Below are 16,165 nucleotides of genomic sequence, written 5' to 3' on the forward strand. Positions count from 1 at the left end.
TATATAATTAACTTAATTTTCTGTCGTAAACATTGAACTTTCTGCGCTTAAAATATAAATCATTTTCGAATATGTATTATAAATATAGCAAAGCAGGAAGACTGCTGTGTAGGAGGACAGGAAAGCCAAAGTGAGGCACATAGCTGCTCGATGAAAAAAGCACTGGTACAGGCAAAGGCAAAAAAGCACAAGTATTGTTATTGCATAGCAATGCTTCATACAGTAGGTGTGAACACCACCGACTGACTTTTATGTGTCACTCAAACAGTTTGTTTAGAAAATGTAGCATGATTCATATAAAGGTGCATGCATTGCAAATGTTTCCTGGCTTTTTTTCCTTTTTTTTTTTATTGTTTTGGCAATCGCCAGTTTGCACCCCTGACAATAATTAAGCTTCACAATTAACTATTTATATACAAGGGGATGTCAATGTCTTATTATTTGCAATACAATTTATAGAATTGGCTCACAAATCCTACCATTGCATTAGCGCGTACATTACAACATCACAGCACAGCCATTTCTGAGCCGTTTGTGGAGCTTATGGGAATGTCGTTTTCATTCCATCACTGCTCGTAGTCCTGTCCTCGGGCCAGTCTGTGACCCGTCGGCCTTCTGTCTCCCAGGGGTTCGACCAGCTGAGGATAGAGGGGCTACTGTGTGATGTGACGCTGGTCGCCGGCGATGGAGATGAAGCATTTCCTGTCCACCGGGCCATGATGGCCTCCTCCTCAGACTACTTCAAAGCCATGTTCACAGGTAGGCCCTTCGTGTGTCAGTTAGGCCCTGCACACACGCCCACTCTGCAGCAAGGGTGTGTGCCAATTACCATGGCACACATGCATTACTATGGATGGCGATCCATAAGCTTATGGATAAGCTTATCCAGTAGCTCCGTGCGTGTTGCGTTGTTTTTTAGTAATTTAAGTAATTTAAGTGTGTTTTTGTAAACTTTTAACTCTTTTATAAACTATTTATATATGGATGGATGGATGGATGGATGGATGGATGGATGGATGGATGGATGGATGGAAACTGCTTTCACTCCAAACAATGGGACGTAACGGCTTTTTCCGTCGGTAATGTCACCGCCGTTTGTCTGGCGCTGGAACAGCAGATGATACGAAGGATGGACGGAGAGTCAGTCAACCTATTGGAACCCAATACGGGGATGGCAATTTATACCCTTTATGGGGATCCGCAATTTAAATACAAGGATAGATCGTAATAATATAATCAGCACAAATCTATATCTATATGGTGATATGTATCAAATTGTGTGAGTGTTTAAATCTGGTCGCTAGTGTTTACATGTGGTCGATAGTGTTTGAATATGGTCGATAGTGTTTGGGTGTGGTCGATAGTGTTTAAATGTGGGCGATAGGGTTTAAATGTGGGCGATAGGGTTTAAATGTGGTCGATAGTGTTTGAATGTGGTCGATAGCGTAAATATGGTTGATAGTGTTTAAATATGGTCGATAGTGTTTGAATGTGGTCGATAGTGTTTAAATGTGGTCAATAGTGTTTAAATATGGTTGATAGTGTTTAAATATGGGCGATAGTGTTTAAATGTGGGCGATAGTGTTTAAATGTGGTCGATAGTGTCCATGTTTGATAGGGTTTAAATGTGGTCGATAGGGTTTAAATATGGTCGATAGTTAAAATGTGGTCGATAGTGTTTGAATATGGTCGATAGGGTTTGAATGTGGTCGATAGGGTTTAAATGTGGTCGAGAGGGGTTTACATGTTTAAATGTGGTTGATAGGGTTTACATGTTTAAATGTGGTCGATAGTGTTTGAGTGTGGTCGCTAGTGTTTACATGTGGTCGATAGTGTTTAAATGTGGTCGATAGTGTGTAGGTGTGGGCGAGAGTGTTTAAATGTGGTCGATGGTGTTTGGATGTGGTCGATAGTGTTTAAATGTGGTCGATAGGGTTTACATGTTTAAATGTGGTCGATAGTGTTTAATTGTGGTCGATAGTGTTTAATTGTGGTCGATAGGGTTTACATGTTTAAATGTGGTCGATAGTGTTTATATATGGTCGATAGGGTTTACATGTGGTCGATAGGGTTTACATGTGGTCCATAGGGTTTACATGTGGTCCATAGGGTTTAAATGTGGTCCATAGTGTTTAAATGTGGGTGATAGTGTTTAAATGTGGGTGATAGTGTTTACATGTGGGCGATAGGGTTTACATGTGGTCGATAGGGTTTACATGTGGTCCATAGTGTTTAAATGTGATCGACAGTGTTTAAATATGGTCGATAGTGTTTAAATATGTTCTTTTCACTCACTCTCCACCTCATCCCTAACTCTCCACCTCAAGCTGGTGTGTAGTGAGCGTTCTGGCACCGATTGGCTGTCGTGCATCACCCAAGTGGGTGCTACATATTGGTGGTGGTTAGTGAGGTCCCCCCTTCACTTTAGGCGTCTTTGAGTGTTATTAATTATTATTATTCTTCATGTTTAACCTCTGTTTTCCTTTTATTCCTAGTCTGTTTTACATAGTTTTGAATGATGACTATATGCTCTGTAAGGTGACCTTGGGTGTCTTGAAAGGCGCCTCTAAATTAAATGTATTATTATTATTATTATTATAAGGTGTTAGGCTGCACGACATTGTACGAATTGTTTCCTTTCGGTTGTCTGTATCCTTGGCTTAGCCTACACATTAGAATTGGGTTTGTGTTTCATTACAGCCAATCGTTAAAGAACAGCAATCATCGGACGTCGCCTCAATTCATAATGCTCTAAAGAAAGCGATTGAGAGATTTTACTACACAATAATTGTTTTATTCTATATTATTTGTTAAAGATAAGCAAGTTACTCCCCTGGCCCCTGCATTATATTCTGTTCCATATTTGATTTTGAATAACTGCGCTAGTGGGTGTAGATTAATGCTAATTGTTAATTATCCGCAGACACTTCTCCGTTACAATGGAGCAGGACTTGACTCACACGCTTCATTATGTCACAAATCCCTCTCTGAACCAAGAGCCCCATTCTCCTCTGTCCTCCTCCCGCTGGAGCAGCCAGCGATGTGGCCTGACGTCCCCTTTGTTGTCTTCTGTCCTACAGGTGGAATGAAGGAGCAGGATCTGATGTGCATCAAGCTCCACGGGGTAAACCGAATAGGCCTGAAGAAGATCATTGACTTCATTTACACGGCGAAGCTATCGCTCAACATGGAGAACCTGCAGGACACACTGGAGGCAGCTAGCTTCCTGCAAATCCTCCCGGTGCTTGACTTCTGCAAAGTGTTCCTCATCTCCGGGGTAAGGGATTTATTATGCGTTATTACACGGCTTTGTTGAATCCTCTATTCTGATTGGTCAATTGCGGCGTTCTGAGGCCTGTTATTTCTGAATAGCGGACCCCTGCTATGAATAATCGACTGTTGCTATGGACGACACACTTCTGATCATAGACTCTGGAGGTCCTAAAATCCAATTAAATTCAATAAATAAATCTAGACAATGGTTTCATATTTTCTGTCCGATTATTGATTGAGATATTTAGTAGCCTTGTGATAAGTGGCTGTGTAATAAGCCGTTTTATAACCCTTGTGTGGGTTTATTTTGCAATGCTCACTGTAATATATATCTGATCCATTAGATATTATAATTTATATATGCCATTTGCTGGCCGTTTTTATCAAAAGTGTCACAATACTGTGAGTGCATTCATTCTTAGCATGGGTGGTCCCAGTTGGAATCCAACCATCATTTCCGGCAGTGTCAAGGCCTTGGTCTTTCAGTGGAGCTAGATCTGGACGGCATTCAGTAGTATTCCTTTTAATAGTCCTAAATTATCTTTCTAAAGTAAATAATAGATGGTGCATGACAGTCAAAGCCCCATCCCTGCTTAGTGTACTTCAGGGTTATCGCTAGAAGCTCAATGGCTGTGGTGGGACCAATGGCAGGAGAGCATATATCACATCCTAATCTGAGAGTCAAACTCCCTTAAAATAATGATCCAACCATAACTAGAATAGTCTTTGTATGTTTCTCCTTCATTTCACGGTAACCGTTCATCCGATCGACTTCACACTCTGCGGGGGTATTTCTGAGGACCCAAGGGAGTGTCGAGTGTGAAGTTGTTTGGATGAGCCGCTCTCGAGAAAAGCTGCAAACAGCAATACCAGAGACCAGGCAATGGGCCCATTGCAAACAGCCATGTTTTGAACAGGCACTGCTTTAGTGGGAATAAACAGAGGAGGAGGACATTTCTACTTACTCCGTTTGCTCAGTCGGATTGGTACCACCATAGCTCGCCCGTTCTTGTTTTGGCTCGTTCGAAGACGAAAGCAGTCACTCATCTTATACTTTGACAACCCTTTGACCAATAGGGGGGGTCTGCATCCCTCTTAAAGAAGGCAGCGAGGAATTGTTCCCCTCGGAGGCATGCACACAAGACCACATTAGAACTTCTAATAAGACATTTTAGCTGTGTAATGGTGCATTAAGGCTTTGACCTTTCCCTTGTTTCCCGGGAAACAATCTGTAAATGTAAGAGAACTGCAGTGGTTCAGTCTGTCCTTTGCAAAGCACACCACACAAAGAACCAACCTTTTCAGGTAAGCCTGCACTCGGATGTTGTCCACAGCTGATAAAACTAAGTGGGTCTACACGGCGACGCGTCGCGTACGTCGGCAGACATTAACATTTTACGAGATCCACATCTCCCATGATGCAACTTGCCATTTACCCCCCCCACCCCCCACCTCACAGGTCTCGCTGGACAACTGCGTGGAGGTGGGGCGCATCGCCAATGCCTACAACCTCACGGAGGTGGACAAGTACGTCAACAACTTTATCCTCAAGAACTTCCCCTCGCTACTGGGCACGGGGGAGTTCGTCAAGCTGCCCTTCGAGCGGCTGGCCTTCGTGCTGTCGAGCAACAGCTTGAAACACTGCAGCGAGCTGGACCTGTTCAAGGCGGCGTGCCGCTGGCTGCGCTACGAGGACGGCCGCATGGACCACGCCGCCAAGCTCATGAAGAACATCCGCTTCCCCCTCATGAACCCCCAGGAGCTCATCAACCACGTGCAGACGGTGGACTTCATGCGCACGGACAACACTTGCGTCAACCTGCTGCTGGAGGCCAGCAACTACCAGATGATGCCCTACATGCAGCCCGTCATGCAGTCGGAGCGCACGGCCATCCGCTCGGACAGCGGCCACCTGGTGACGCTGGGCGGCGTGCTGCGGCAGCAGCTGGTGGTCAGCAAGGAGCTGCGGCTGTTCGACGAGAAGGCGCACGAGTGGAAGGCGCTGGCGCCCATGGACGCGCCGCGCTACCAGCACGGCATCGCCGTCATCGGCAACTTCCTGTACGTGGTGGGCGGCCAGAGCAACTACGACACCAAGGGCAAGACGGCGGTGGACACGGTGTTCCGCTACGACCCGCGCTACAACAAGTGGATGCAGGTGGCGTGCCTCAACGAGAAGCGTACCTTCTTCCACCTGAGCGCGCTCAAGGGGCACCTGTACGCCGTGGGCGGGCGCAACGCGGCCGGGGAGCTCGGTGAGGATCACTTTTGTTTGGTTTTTAATGGCCATAGTTCTCGGTTCGGAGCGTTAGCTCTGGTGGGGGGGGGAACTGAAAGCGGAATGATAACTAACAGTATACTGTTTGCTTGGAAAGGAGCTTAGGGCAATTTGGCATCAGACGCTTCTTGCTATTGTGTGTGTGTGTGTGTGTGTGTGTGTGTGTGTGTGTGTGTGTGTGTGGGGTTACGCGGCAAAAGGTTGCTGAGGAAGCGGGAGGCGGAGGTCACCAAGGGGATGGTCCCCAGAGGTTTAGCGTTTGAAGATCAGGGGTTTTCAAGAACAAGTCTGAAGCATAGTTAGTGCTGATTAGTCAGCATAATGTTATCAGGTAATTAAGTGGATCTCATCTATTGGCGTTTGTAACAAAGCACAATACAAGGCTCACCAATCACTCTGAACGGCCACTGGGAATATCCCAACATATATTATGCATTTTGCATCAGGATGGGAATTAAGTGTATCATGATATGAATCGAGTTTATCATGATCAATACTTAGTCTATCCGGATACAAACCATGTCCTGACACAAGCTTAGAATATCCTAATAAAAACCGAATGGCCAAACCAAACCATAAACGGTGGTCCATTCGTTTTTTGACACAAGTCACAACAAAAAAGTCAATGCAGGGCGAGGCGTGTTCATGCGACGAGGCATGACGCGGTGGGGCAGTGATCAGTCTGGAAGCCAAACAACCCCCACTGTGGACCACAGAATGGTACCACCCAGTACTTAACCGTACACTCAGAGCACTGCTGTGGCCAGAGCCAGGGCCAATGACGTCAGCAGTCGCTAGTCCCCAGCAGGGTTCAAATTAAACCAATGAGCACGGGGCTCACTTGACTGGCTGTCAGATGGGGTTGAGGCTCGTTAGAGCTGCGTGTCTCCGGTTTTTAATGGCATGTCATTTCACCGGCCCTGCTTTCCCCTGTGGGTCTGCCATGCAGCGCCTGTGAGCTTTATGTGTTTACCTTGGGCTGGGCACGGAGGATGTGGTTTCAGCTCTCTTACGTCTGTGCTGCCCGGCAGTCCTTTCTCTTCTTTCCTTTAAAGAAAAGTTGTTGAAGTGGATGAGTTATTTACAAAGGGAAGGTCTCTGTGGTGCAATTTGTCTCGCCGTCTGGCAAATACGTACGGCAGGCAACATTTATCATTTCAAAGGCAAGAGAGATGCTCATGTCTTTACAGCAGTTAATGAAAAGGAAATAATATCCCTTGTGTGGTGCATGGGGAGTCTTGACACACTTCAATATATGATGAGACTCAATTATTCATGGGGGTACCAATGGTATCAGCCTTTTTTTCATCATTTGGGAGGCCCAATGAAACTATGGCCGCCTCTCATTGGTTACATTGTAATGGAACTGTGAAAGCACTGTAGGTGTTCTCCACCATGGAACTGATTATATAAGAGAGACTGTCCCCCGTTATTTACTTAAAATCACACTGTGGCCTCTTCTGTAATCAAAACACAGACCTAGTATCCAGAATACCCAGGCTTGACGCTTCTGAACACTTTGGCTAGAATTCTAATGAAAGATTTTAAATACATCTTATTAAAGTGAAATTGACAGGAAAAGCCAACAAACCCAATAACAAGATCCGACGTGGGATCATCTACACCTGCCCAGGCGAAATCAGGATCACACAATTCTCATTGGAAGGACTTTTACGGTAGCCGAGTCCTTTTCAGAAGCTCCTATAAATAGGAAGCTGTCATCCAGTGTTCTCAGAGGCAAGGCTAGAGTCGAGTTAAATAATTAATTTTGCTCGATGAAGTCAAGTTTATTTATATAGCCGCTTTGTTACAGTCTCGAAGGGCCTCACAGCCGACATTCACATTAAATAGGAGAGTCTTCTCTTTTATCTCTGTACAATGTGGCCGGTGTATTGGTCGTATTGTGTACTTAGCTAAAAAAAAACACACACTGCTGGTACGCTCGCAACGGTTCCGTCTCTGTTCACAGAGATGGAACAGAGTACCCACTGTTTGGTTTCAAATCTAATCTAGCTCCTTATGGCTCTCTTCTTTATTGTACTGTTTGGTTTTTACTCTAATCAGTGCTTATGGCTCCCTCTATTCGTTTTATTATTGTAGTGTTTGCTTTGGAATCGAATTGCCCACCTTTTTTTTTTTTCTGCACTTTTGTTTTGGAATATAGTGAGTCGTTATCTCTCCCTCTCTTTATTTTAATATTCAAATCCGCTGTTTGATTTTGAATCAACCAAGTCTTGAGGGATCTCTATATTCAATTATACTATTCTGTTTTATTCCAACGCATGGGGATTCTGCCTCTCTGTTTTATTAGCCAATCCCGTCTCCCTCCTACAGATGAACGTTAAGTGAAGGTCAGCTGAGGAAGAGGACAATCACTCTTTGCTAGCTTCACCTGTAGCCATGGTAACATGACCTTACGGGCCCCAGCGGCGAGTGGCGACTGCTCATTGGCACAAACAGTTTTTCCTAGAAATAGAGGAAGTTCTCACAAGCCGTTTGTTTGTGTCGTTGCAAAATAGTCCTGGCACACAACAAATAACAACGTTTTCAGATGTGTCACTTAAAGCGTATTACCTAACTGTATTAGCCTAAACTGCTCTAGGAAATATCCTGATTAGTTCTAGCTTTCTAGTGCTTCAGATCCCTTTTATATAATTTATTCAGGAAATTGAGTAGTATGAAACCCATTTTAAGTATGGGTTCTAGGCTTGGATTAAAAAATATATGCTAATAGATATCTACTCTAATCCCTTTCTCTTTTTTTTTTATATCCAATTCATGCGCTTCTTAGACTTTGTGCACATAGTAAGTTAACTCTGTGTCCCAAGGTGACTTTGAACATGGCGGTTGTGGTTGCTTTTCATGTTGGGATCTGTGCAACGAGTCTAAGCCAACACGGTTCTGTCTACAGTCTGCATTATCCGACTATCAAATGTGTTAATTTTAACTAAATCTCTGACCTTTTTTGTAGTTTGAAGGAACAGCCATTTTCAGTGTCAAAAACTGAAATACTTTGCAAGTGTCTGTTGCGGTTTCACATCTGTGTACATGTATGTGTCGTGGCCTCTTGTTTCCCCCAACCCGCAAGGCTCATAGATCTCAGGACCGTGTAGGTTCTGGACTTCAATGCGAAACATTCTGTTGTTGTAAATCAAATGTCTGCAGTCTACCTCTATGCTGCCTTGAGAATGATGCTCCTATACCTGCTCCTAAATATCATGTAAAAAAATAATAAATATATATATATATATATATCCGAAAATAATTAGCTTTAGATAAAAGCATCTGCTAAATGACTAAATAGGATGTAATGCCTCAGAACCCAGTGGGTTCCTGTCAACGTCTCCTCCATCCGGCAGTCCTCCACTTATCAGCGTCTTTGCACCGCCACCGCCGTGGCGAGGAGGCGGGTGGCGTGGGCCGCATTTAAATCCTCGTTTCAACTCAGGCGCCGAAACCCTCCGAGGGCTCATTTGTTCCAGTTTGTCCTCTTTAGTCTTCTTCTTGACCCACTTCCTGCTAACGCCGCCGCCGCCGTGTGTGTGTGTGTGTGTGTGTGTGTGTGTGTGTGTGTGTGTGTGTGTGTGTGTGTGTGTGTGTGTGTGTGTGTGTGTGTGTGTGTGTGTGTGTGTGTGTGTGTGTGTGTGTGTGTGTGTGTGTGTGTGTGTGTGTGTGTGTGTGTGTGTGCGTCTCCTCCCCTCAGCCACGGTGGAGTGCTACAACCCCCGGACCAACGAGTGGACCTACGTGGCCAAGATGAACGAGCCCCACTACGGCCACGCGGGCACCGTCTACGGGGGCTACATGTACATTTCAGGTGAGGGTTCATGTTGAAATGTCTGATTTTGTGGTTAACCTTTTGAGTTATAGGGATGATGGGTTCTTTGCTGAGACCTTTAGTTTGGATTCAGTTTGTTGTTTGTGTGCAGGGTTGGTTGAAATACTTTTTGTGAGTAAATGTTTGAATGAGTCTTCGCTTACAGAATAGGAAATGATGACGTTGAAGTGGAATTTGTAGCGCAACTCAAACTGAGGGATGTCATTTCATAAAATATTCAAAAAGAAAATCCTGCAGGGAGGTGACATAGATTTCTGGAAATATGGTATTTTTCTTGTCATTTTCTCCAGAGCACCTTGGGTTGAACTTGGATTGCGAACCCTTCCCTTCATTAGCCAACACTACAGCCACTGAGTCAGGGTGCTAGTAGTTGCTAGCAGAGGATGACGCAGTTGGGCCAGGCTCGTATTCCCTTGTGCAGCAGGAAGCCTCGTCATACACAGTGCACTGGCAAGGACCAGTTATTCATTTATTCGTTCATAAGCAACCTTCTGACCATGCGCGTATTTATAGGCGGCATGTTTTACATCACAAACGAAAGCTTCCTTCGCTCCTTCAGTAGCTCTTTCCTATATTGAGCAGACTGAGAAGGAATATATTTGTATTTCAATGTAAAAAAAAAAAAAAGTTTGATTGTTTTAACCGAATATATTCCAAAAGAATAACAGTTGATTTATTGAAGCATTTAGCTATTAACTAAAATAGAAATTGTGAGACGTTTCAAGAAAACTAGATTTTTGTATTTCTGGTACTGAAGGGAGCAAGAGAAGGATCCAACCAAATTTGCTCAATCCCCGCTCTTCTGGGTCATCCCAAGAAATGGTAAATCCTAATTTGACATTAGTATTGCCGGCTCTGTATAATGCCCCAGCTTAGTCAAAACAAGGAGGAAAAGTAGATATTGAGCATGTCGTAGGCTTGGTTTCCACTAATCCCCCCCCATGCTTCCATATGAGTCACCATCACCACACACACTGCCTGTTCACCTCACAGGATCCTCAACAAATCCTCTATTGTGGAGATGAGCCTCCTCCATCTCTGGCCACTGACTAATCCAACGTGATATATATATTTATATATCTATATTTGGGAGGGTGACGGAGAGAGTTGGGGGGGATAGCTAGCTAGCTAGCTAGCGAGAGAGCGAGAGAGCGAGAGAGCGAGAGAGAGAGAGAGAGCGAGAGAGCGAGAGAGCGAGAGAGCGAGAGAGCGAGAGAGCGAGAGAGCGAGAGAGCGAGAGAGCGAGAGAGCGAGAGAGCGAGAGAGCGAGAGAGAGAGAGAGAGAGAGAGAGAGAGAGAGAGGCTCCATGGCCCCCTTTAACAAGCGGAGAACACATGCCGGAGCTAAACTGACAGGACAAGATGGGGGCGGGGGATCCACTGGGGTTCTGACTACATCCTGCTGCTGCTTCACTCTTCCCCCTGCTGTCTTGCAGTTTGGTTTCATCTTTAAAATTGTTGCTGTTCTCTGGTTCATTCAATATCCTGCGGTTACCTTATTCGTCAAAATTCTGAATCGTTTTGCTACTCTGGTTGATGTATTATTTGGTTGAAAGTATGGTCTCAGTTTATCGTTAATCTTGTGCAGATGACATGGCTGAGCCAAAAATAAACTTTTAAATTTATTATTTGGAGCAGCTGAGTTGTTTCAGTAAGTTGTCTGCCTTGCGCAGTCAAGGGTCAATTATATTAAAGCAGTGTGTGTGTGTGTGTGTGTGTGTGTGTGTACACACTGCTGTTGGGAAATGTTACTGCTTATGTGACTTGCATTGGGTATATAATAGCCTGGTTGTTTTTCGTCTTGTTGTGCATTAAGCAGAACACGAGCTAAAGACACCATCGCTACAATGAATCACAGGAGCAGACAAATGTGTCTGGGCGATTTTTGCGTGGTCTGGGGTAGAGCGATGCGTGGAAGTCACTGATGATACAGAGAAGCCAATGTCTTCTTTCTTTTGTCGTGTCCATGAAAGAATTAAGCCATTCAGTCTAAAATGAACATCTATTACAGGGAATGAGATGTAATGAATGGAGATCTCACTTGTTTTGGTGTTCCTGTAGGAAATCAAACAGCAGGGTTGCTTTGGATGGTTCGTTACATCATAGAGGGTCTTGGCAAGTATGTGAGTGTGGGTGTGTTTCCTGAGTTCCCATTTCTTCCCCGGTCCTGCTTAGTCCTGTTATGTGTACAGCAGATTGTGAGGCTAAAAACCCCAGGGCCCACCAATTCCAGTGTGCATTACTGTAGCAGCTGCACCAACAGTCGGAGGATATGTGTGTGAGATCTGAAGTGAGTAATCTTCTGTGACAGCCTCGTAAGACATTAGAAAGCGCTCTTCTACGCAGTTTCACCACTTTGGGGCCGACTACCCTAGTGGAGTACATGAGCAGGTTCCAGGGGGCATTATTCATATATTAACTCATCCTTTTCTATTGGTCCAACAAAGCAAAATCTGTTAGGAATTGTTAAATATGTACCATGTTGATGATTGCTAATTAACGAAGTAAAGAGCAGCAGTATGCCCAGCTTCTCCATTTTAAGCGACTCTAGGCCAACCAAATATTTCTAAAGAAACTAAATTATATTTGCAAGGGCAACTTATCTGGTTGGTTGCTGTCACTAGGTTGAGCTCTGACGCCCGTCCCATAGGAATGAATGACAACGGCGACACGTTTCACCGCCCAAGATCCCATACACGGGGCTTCATGCTCTGGTTCAAGCGTCCAGTGCCGCAGGGCGCAGTCCTGTACCTACTGAAAGGTCAACGCAGACTGGGCGCTAGCAGCTAGCAGCGGGCTCTATGCAAGGTGACCAGGGTGCAGATCCATGTTGGCCTGTCACACTGGGTCAGCGCAGGATGTTTTAGCGCAGGTTTTTTTTTTTTTTTTTCTCCAGCGGTACCACAGAGCTGTCGGATGGGATCATGTCAGCTCGGTGGAGCTGCCACTGCGAGTCACTCGGTAGCTCCGTCACGTCTTGTGGGTTGGGATGGCTGAGGTCACTCCCCCTCTCCCGACTGGAGGAAGGGCAAACACTTCTCTCCCCTACTCGCCTCTCCCCACCTCTCCTAGCGTCTCCTCTCTCTCAGTTGGCTCTCGCTGCTAACAAGTTTGGGAACATTTCACTCCACTCCGAATGCAGTATTTTTTCTTTTCATGGCCGTTCAGTATACTCTTCATCGTCACTACAGAGGGCAACCGGCCACAAGGTGTGTGTGGATGTGTGAGGCTTTGTCTGGGCAGCAGTTGATTTTGCTGAAGCTTGTGTGGCACATTTCATTCAAAACATTGCTCGTTCTAGCGCTCGTACACAGCGACGGACATAAAAAAAAAGTGTTCCTAGAGCTCAATGTTCTAGGAAAGTTTATCTTTTGTTTTGAGTTCAGGCTGAAACATAATGGAACATTCTAAAACCGAACGGGGTCACCTCATAATTCCATTTGATCTTATTGTTATTATGATTCCCTCACCGTGACCGTGTTGGATGTGGACAGTGTCGGTTCTCCTCCCTGCCCGGTGATCCAGGGTCGGTCTTTTTGTCTTGCGGATGCGGCCCACGTCTGCCCAACCTTTTCCGCAGGGTATGTGTGTGGGGTATTTTTGGAATGTGCTGAGCCACTTCTACTCCTTCCCGGGTTCCTGGTGCGCCTGGGTCCGCCTGCCCCATTAGGCTCCTGTTCAGGGCCGAGCTGGGACTCAAGCTGGCAGCTCATCAATTCTTGCTGTGAATCAGCGTCGCCGCACAATGTCTCTGTGTGATTGACCAGCGGAACTCGTGGTGCAATGTAGGAGGGGGCAGCGATCCAGCCAATGTCTTGTTCTGTCCCTTGAAAGTATGAAGCAATGTATGTTGACCTCTAGATACACTGCCCCAAATAAGTCTGATGTATATTGTACGCCATTCAGTCATAACGGGAAAGTGACCATACGGTCTGACGTCTTATTTTGGTCTTTAATTAGTTTTTGGGTAGGATCCAAACAATGGGTTAGTCTGACGGCTGGGTTAAATGTTGGAGCAGCAGGTCCCACGCCCTTTGGTTGGGTAACCTGCTGCCACACACGGAGCTCTCTGTGGTCTGATCCGTCAGTCATGGAGGTTAATCAACACAGATCTGTTATTAGTCATGGCATCTGACAGACCAGCTGGGGGACGGATAGAATCACAGGCTGGAGCAGAAAGGGAAAGTGTATTTGCTTCCAGTCTGACTACAAGGAGATTGGGGCGGGGGAGATTGGGGTTGGCTGGCTGTGGCCCAGATGCATTCTGGGATTGTGTTGGTCTTTATTTTAAGCCTTCCCTGTAGATGTGTGTGTGTGTGTGTGTGTGTGTGTGTGTGTGTGTGTGTGTGTGTGTGTGTGTGTGTGTGTGTGTGTGTGTGTGTGTGTGTGTGTGTGTGTGTGTGTGTGTGTGTGGTCCACACGCTCCGTTAGACCCTGGCTGTCTGCAGTGATATCAGTCTGAGCAGCGAGCCAGGGCTTCTCATATTAGTGGAAGCAAAAAGTGGAGCGTTAGTCTGCATCCACATTCATCGCGTTTCACCCCAGAGTGAAAGTGAAACGTGTGTGAGGTGGGGGTGGCGTTACCAAGCGGAGGTGCAACGTTAACAAGGAGCCAAGTCTTTTAAAGACTCATCAACCTGGGCTCCTGTTGGCAGGGCCTCTCGGCGGTGCTCAGTCATGTTGGGCGGGCCCTAACGTTCCACCAATGAGAGGCTACCATCACATCTAAAATGACTCAGTTGATTGGTGGGTCTCTGCTTTGAGGGTGTCAAGTCCATTCAACCTTTCCTTTTATCTCTAGGATAATAAAGGTGGGGGAGGAAATCTAATTAACATCGTGTTGCAGATACTATCGCAATGAAAACACATTTTGGAATCAAACAAATATATTTAAATCAATAAACGTCTATGCAGCGGAGAGTGATTCAAAGCAGATGTATGAATTATGGGTAAGGGATGGAGAGAAGGGTAGAGAGAGGTGGAATTGAAGGGGAAAGGAGTAGAGAGGTGGAGGAACAGAGGGAGAGAGAGAGGGGTGGAAAGGTGGCCATGTAGGGAGGGAGGTAGATTGCCAGATGATCCATCCTGGTTCCAGAGAGATGGGGCGTGTCTAACCTGTGTCGCTCTCTTCCTTCCTGCGGTGGCGGCGGCAGGCGGCATCACCCACGACACCTTCCAGAAGGAGCTGATGTGCTTCGACCCCGACGCCGACAAGTGGACGCAGAAGGCGCCGATGACCACGGTGCGCGGCCTGCACTGCATGTGCACCGTGGCGGACCGCCTCTACGTCATCGGCGGCAACCACTTCCGGGGCACCAGCGACTACGACGACGTGCTGAGCTGCGAGTACTACTCGCCGGCGCTCGACCTGTGGACGCCCATCTCGCCCATGCTGCGCGGCCAGAGCGACGTGGGCGTCGCCGTGTTCGAGAGCAAGATCTACGTGGTGGGCGGCTACTCCTGGAACAACCGCTGCATGGTGGAGATAGTGCAGAAGTACGACCCCGAGAAGGACGAGTGGCACAAGGTCTTCGACCTGCCCGAGTCGCTGGGCGGCATCCGCGCCTGCACGCTCACCGTGTTCCCGCCGGAGGACCTCACGGGGTCGCCGTCGCGCGAGTCGCCGCTCTCGGCGCCATGACGCCACGACCCCGGGCCCCTCCCGCCCCTCTACTGAGCCCCCTCTCCTCCTCCCCCCCCCCCCCCCCACCCTGTAACGAACACACAGATGCACACATAGAACTACGTCGACACGCAGACGAACAGACAGTGTTTGCACTTCCTATCAGGACTACATCAGTAGTGCAGCGTCCTGAGCCCCGCCCCTTGGAAGCCACGCCCCCGCCCCTTGGAGGCCATGCCCCCACCCCTCAGAGGCCCTGCCCCTTGGAGGCGCCGGCCCTCGGAGGTCACTCCCCCCCCCCCCCCCCCATTCCCTTTGGTCACGAACGCTGCGATCTCACTACACTTTGGCAGGAAATACCTAAACTTGAAAAGTGAATTTGCAAATCAACTTTTCTACCTGATGTCTACTACGTTTTATGTCGTTGTTTTTTGCGTTTTTGCCACATCGCCGCCCCCATGGCGGGCCGCGTGGCACACAGTCTCTCTCCTAGTCTATGCCAGGTAAGGTGCAGTCGAACCCAGGGCGGTCGAGACCCAGACACAGATGGTTTATAACTCAGGGGGTATGGCCATGGCCCCATATCTCTCTCTTTCTCGCTCGCTAGCACTCTTTCTCTTTTCTCTTTCTCTCACGTCTCTCTCTGGGTCTCTATCCCACAGTTTCAGTTCTTCTTTCCTGCTATTGATATGAAATAACAAAATGTTGTTTTCTAAATTTAATAAACAAGATTTTAAAATAATCTGGATGTCTTTGTTGCTGTGGTAACCGGTGGTTTTCTAGCACTGAGCTGTTTGATTTTTGTATGATGCATTTAAAATTAGTCCACTCGTCCCAGCTGACCAGGTGCTGCTGTCCAACTGTTAGGTGACCAATTGGGATGACACAAATTGACACGTTTTAAAATGGTTTGTAATGACTTGTCACTCTAGCACCCGGTGGTAAAATAGGGGCTCTTTAACCCGGTTATGATTTATATAGAGAAGTTATAAAATACCTCCTCACATTGTTTGACAAACTAACGGACACGAGGATTTCAAGTCTGGTTTTAATATTTTTTTCCTCAAGGCATAACACAACATTATCTCCCATCTGCCCTCCTGTTAACCTGCGGTATTAAAAATATATATATATTTGCAGCATATGGTGTCCA

The 16,165-nt window shown here is 46.5% G+C and overlaps 1 protein-coding gene across 5 annotated transcripts in view; it reads left to right on the forward strand.

Annotated features, from left to right (window-relative positions):
- Positions 1-15,754, forward strand: part of klhl13 (kelch-like family member 13) — a 29,679-nt gene extending 13,925 nt beyond the window's left edge. For all 5 annotated transcript variants that reach the window (XM_060055732.1, XM_060055734.1, XM_060055731.1 and 2 more), the window contains 5 exons: positions 627-759; positions 3,081-3,277; positions 4,733-5,528; positions 9,255-9,368; positions 14,543-15,754. In XM_060055732.1, coding sequence (XP_059911715.1) covers positions 627-759; positions 3,081-3,277; positions 4,733-5,528; positions 9,255-9,368; positions 14,543-15,030 — 1,728 coding nt within the window. In that variant the 3' untranslated portion in view covers positions 15,031-15,754. The remainder of the gene's footprint in view (positions 1-626; positions 760-3,080; positions 3,278-4,732; positions 5,529-9,254; positions 9,369-14,542) is intronic.
- Positions 15,755-16,165: the final 411 nt, after the last annotated feature.

This window comes from Gadus macrocephalus, chromosome 7, assembly GCF_031168955.1.
Source record: "Gadus macrocephalus chromosome 7, ASM3116895v1".
In the NCBI taxonomy this organism is placed as follows: Eukaryota; Metazoa; Chordata; class Actinopteri; order Gadiformes; family Gadidae; genus Gadus; species Gadus macrocephalus.